General features: G+C 33.5%; 1 protein-coding gene across 1 annotated transcript in view; it reads right to left on the reverse strand.

The window, feature by feature from the left end:
* cmc1 (C-x(9)-C motif containing 1) overlaps window positions 1–2,242 on the reverse strand; it is a 7,095-nt gene extending 4,853 nt beyond the window's left edge. The window contains exons 1-2 of the mRNA XM_043257706.1: window positions 2,090–2,242; window positions 1,472–1,564 (exon numbers count right to left, since the gene is read on the reverse strand). Of these exons, the coding sequence (XP_043113641.1) occupies window positions 1,472–1,564; window positions 2,090–2,108 (112 nt within the window). The 5' untranslated portion in view covers window positions 2,109–2,242. The remainder of the gene's footprint in view (window positions 1–1,471; window positions 1,565–2,089) is intronic.
* Between the last annotated feature and the right edge of the window lie 2,758 nt (window positions 2,243–5,000).

Genomic DNA, 5,000 nt, shown 5'->3' on the forward strand with positions numbered 1-5,000 from the left:
AGACACACACACACACAGACAGAGACACACACACAGAGAGAGACACACACAGAGAGACACAGACACACAGACAGAGACACACAGACAAAGACACACACACACACACACACACACTATTGATCTTGATTCTTAGAGAAGTCAGTACTACTGTCACTAATTGTTGTTAATGTTCTTAGTGTCACATGCTTCCTCTCTCTATCAGTCTGTCTCAGTGTCATGTTCTTCAGTGCTAGGACACTTCACACACTTTATCAGGAGACACGGCGTTAGCTTTCACTGCTATATTTCTTCATGAAACATACATAGTGGACATTAAACACTGGACGACGAGAGGACAACTTCACTATTCACTATTGTGTGTGTGTGTGTATATATCATTTCAAAACTACTATTTAATTTAAGAACAATAAAAATATAAAGGTAAACTACACACATATATAACCTGGTTAATCATGTAGAAAACACAAAAACCTGACTTAAATTATATAAACCAATCCAGAAGGAGTTTGAAGTTTACATTCTGCCAAAATAAAAGCCTGTGAATCTGAACATTTGCAGAATTTATGTTCTAGGTTTTTAAATATTATATTAAACTTCGACCTAACTAGGTTGTATAATATATTAATATAATCTGTTTTTATTTCATTATTTATTTTAAAATATTCCTATATATTCTTCTAACGTTGAAGATGCTAAGTGTAACTATACTAAAGAATAAACATCTTTTTTCTCATTAATGTAACATTTAATATTGAGCGCATCCAAATTATTTGCACTATTTTTTCCTTTTTTAATGCAATATAAATTAGTGTTATTAAACATGTTTACAACAACATTTTTTTATTTACATAATATATGTGCTATATATGTTTATTATGTATATATATATGTTTATTATGTATATATATATGTATATATATATATATATATATATATAAAAAATACAAATAAATTTTAAAAATTGTGTTTATTAAATAGAATACATATTTATTTATAATATAAATCATAAATATAGACATGTAAATATTTTCTAAATATTATTCAAACTGAAATATTATTTTGTATGCAATTAATCAAATAAATAATCACGGCTCAGCCAGGTTTAGTGATACAGCACTACATAAGAGGTTTCAGATACGTTTTTTTATTGAAATGTCTGTTTTTTTTTCCCACAGTGCGATCTTTGGTGAACCGAGTCCAGAATAAATCATGTAAGGTGTTGTGTGTGGTTATTGTTGTGTTAGTTTCCACAGACGGTTCAGGGAGTGTGTGTGAGTGTCTGTGTGTGTGAGAGTGTGTGTGTGTGTGTGTGTGAGAGTGTGTGTGTGTGTGTGAGTGTCTGTGTGTGTGAGAGTGTGTGTGTGTGTGTGTGAGAGTGTGTGTGTGTGAGAGTGTGTGTGTGTGTGAGTGTCTGTGTGTGTGAGAGTGTGTGTGTGTGTGTGAGAGTGTGTGTGTTCCTCAGAGTTCATACCGTGCACGTGTTCAGAGCATCTCTCTTTGGCTTTCTCCCGCATCAGTTTAGGAATCAAGACGTCTTTCTCCACGTGTCTCAGCTCAGGCTCCTCTGTGGACGAAAAACAACACTAACTTTTACTTTTATCCAGACTCGGGCAACGGAAGCAATCGAAACAACAAAAGAGCAAGTGATGTGACAAGTAAAATAATAATATAAATAATATAAATTAAAATAACAAAAATAGAGGGATAATAAATAATAACACAATTTTTAATAATAGTAAAAATGTTTTTATATAAATAAAAATTAAATAATAATAAAAGAGAATAGAGACTGCAAATGTTAGGTTTAAATAAAATAAATAATAATAATAATACATTTATTCCATCCGTTTAATCAGATAATCAAAACCTAACGTAGGGTTTCAAAACAAAAGCACAGTAATGAGTTTATTCGTGATTCTGATTCAGTAAAAAAAATATGAAATGCTTTTATACAACTATAAAACGTGACATATCCAGCGCATCCAGTGCTTCGTGAACAGTCTAGTGTTTGTAGTTCTATTTACACGCGCGTTAAAAGCAGCTGAAGGACACGTTTAACCGAATTAACTCAATTAAAATCCTCCTGTACCTGCTTTAGACGGATCCATTCACACCTCGGTTACTGTTATTAGTGACTGGACTGTTTATTATTATGAAATATTGCTCAAAGTGACCCTCCACGAGACGTGCTCAGCGCGACTGTTTCACTCACTTCCGGTCGATGACGTCGCCGTAAGGCGCTTGAGCTTCTGGTCGTTGTAGTTCAGCGGAGCTCAGGATGAACTACAGTCCGGCAGAACGGAACTCTAAAAAAATGAGTTCAAGAGGTCATAAAAGTGGATTAAAATACTAATAATTATAATAATTAAAATGAACATTTTTTAAAAGCGCCATTATTATAATATAGAGGTGATGTTCGTGTAAATATAATTGACTGCTGTTGAAGTTGTTGACGAATTAGACATATTATTATATTATTATACAATTATAGATATTTTTTTTATCCTTTATTATTTAGCAGTACAGTCCCATCCTGGATATTTTTAAATATTTAATTATTTCTATTATTTGTAAAATTTTATTTAGCACTTTATTCATTTAAATTACATTTTTTAACATGAATTTAATTAGATATAAACGATAATAATAAAATGTAAACATTATTTTAAAATGCAAATTATTTAAAAATTATTAACGCAAAACGCAAAAGTAAAAAAATATATAAAAAATTAAAATATGCTAATGCTGAGGCCTGTATTACTATTAGTATCTATGCAAATAAATATTATACAGTAGAGGACAGAAGAATATGAAACAAGAGAAGAAGGTTTGAACAATATTCATCAATGAAAACACAAATGTGTCATATTTGCTTATTAGTACAGTAGCAAAGATTAAATACATTATACAAGATTTAAATACATGCCTGATATTTGTCTGATTTAACACGGGCTATCTAATTATTGCAGGTTTATATCTCTTAGTCTACATTTGATTGCTTTTATTAATTTTCAACACTGAATCTGTTTTGTGCCGCGAGATGATGTTCATATTTAGAGAGTAACACGTTACTCCCGATTTCTCTCAACATGGCAACACGAGAGCTGTCAGTCAAGACCCGGCAAACAAGCGCGTTACCCGCAACCCCGCGTGCGTTCACCTGTGAGGGATGCTGCACGTGCACGGACGCGTTCACACCTGCTTCACCTGTCTCTCTGATCAGCAGCAGCTCAGACTGACCGCAGGTCTCTCACTGGACGCGTTTGTGCTGAGTTTCCCACAGAAGACTGAAGATGAACATCAGAGAGAGTCTGACTGCAGCTGAACGAGACACCTCAAAAACAAACACAGACAGACACACACACACACAGACACTCGCACACACACACACACACACACACGCACGCACTAACACACACTCACACACACACACTCACACACACACACACACACACACTCGCACGCACACGCACGCACTAACACACACACACACACACACACACACACAGAGACACACATAGACACTCACTCACTCGCACACACACACACACACACACACACACACACTGATTTCTCACAGCTGGACTCAATCGACCTTTCATCAGTTCATACATGATTTTAACTGTGTTTGCTGAAAAAATTACAATAGAAGCCTAGAAAAACATAACAAAAATTCGAATGGTTTGCATTAAAATAGCATTATAAAATATTACTTTTTTCAGTGTGTTTTGGGCAATTTCCAATAGGATTTTTTCAATTAAAACCAATACAATTCTCATTACAACCATTAAATCCATTACATTTTTCTACAATATGGACATCAACTTGGGCCATGTCTCATCAAAATATGTACGAATAGAAGACCAAATAAAAACAAAACGTGTTCTTGATACGCAAAAATGGACTTTGGCATATATATAGATCACACACGTGTTTGGTGTAACACGGGGCTGTTGAGCGCGTGAGATACGCAGTTTTTGCATATATATATATATATATATATATATATATATATATATATATATATATATATATATATATATATATATATATATATATATATGATACGCATCTGCCCACAGCCCTAATCCTTCCCAGCACGCAGTATATACACGTCAAAGCGCATTCGTTTGCATTCGGCGTACTTTTTATACTCAAGTAAAACTTGAACTGAACTGAATTGAAATCACACTCGCTGTCATTTTTTGGGGGTAACGCGCATTACAAGTAACGCAAGTTACGTAATTAAACTAGTAAAGTAACGCATGACTTTTTTTAATTTAGAAAAAAATATCTGAGTTATTTTCAAATAAAGATCTCCAGTTCCAGCTTCAACACCAGTTTCTCGTGAACTGACTGACAGCTCTGGGGTTGCCATGTTGGGAGAAACCAGAAAGTGTGTGTGAAGATGAATTAGAGAGACAGAATTATAGGCAAGGCAAGACAAGTTTATTTATATAGCACATTTCATACACAATGGTAATTCAAAGTGCTTTACAAAAGAGGAAATAAAATAATTACAAGATTTAAATAACAATAAAAGAAATTAAAATAAAATAAAAACACTGATTTAAGATAAATTGAATTTAAAGCAAAGAGAGATTGATTTAAAACAGTTAAAAATAAAAGAAGCAAAGTAGCGCAGTTGGGACGCAGCACAGTGCTCATTCTGTAAAAGCACAACTAAACAGATGAGTTTTGAGTCTGGATTTAAAAGTGACTAATGTTTCCAAAAATGTTTCCAAAAATGGCATCGCTGTGAAGAACCAATTAAGTGCCTTTATTTTTAAGTGTACTATTATAAGCAAAAATGAAGAATAAACTAGAATAAACTAACATTTGAGCTAGATTTTTTTGTTGAACTTTCTTGTTGAAATGAATTTGGTTTCTTGGTTCACTTCACTAGAGCTTTTACGTTTACCAAAAAAATAACCTTACTCTCTCTCTCTCTCTCTCTCTCTGTCTCTCTCTCTCTCTCTCTCTCTCTCTCTCTCTCTCTC

This window comes from Puntigrus tetrazona, chromosome 14 (genome assembly GCF_018831695.1).
Source record: "Puntigrus tetrazona isolate hp1 chromosome 14, ASM1883169v1, whole genome shotgun sequence".
In the NCBI taxonomy this organism is placed as follows: Eukaryota; Metazoa; Chordata; class Actinopteri; order Cypriniformes; family Cyprinidae; genus Puntigrus; species Puntigrus tetrazona.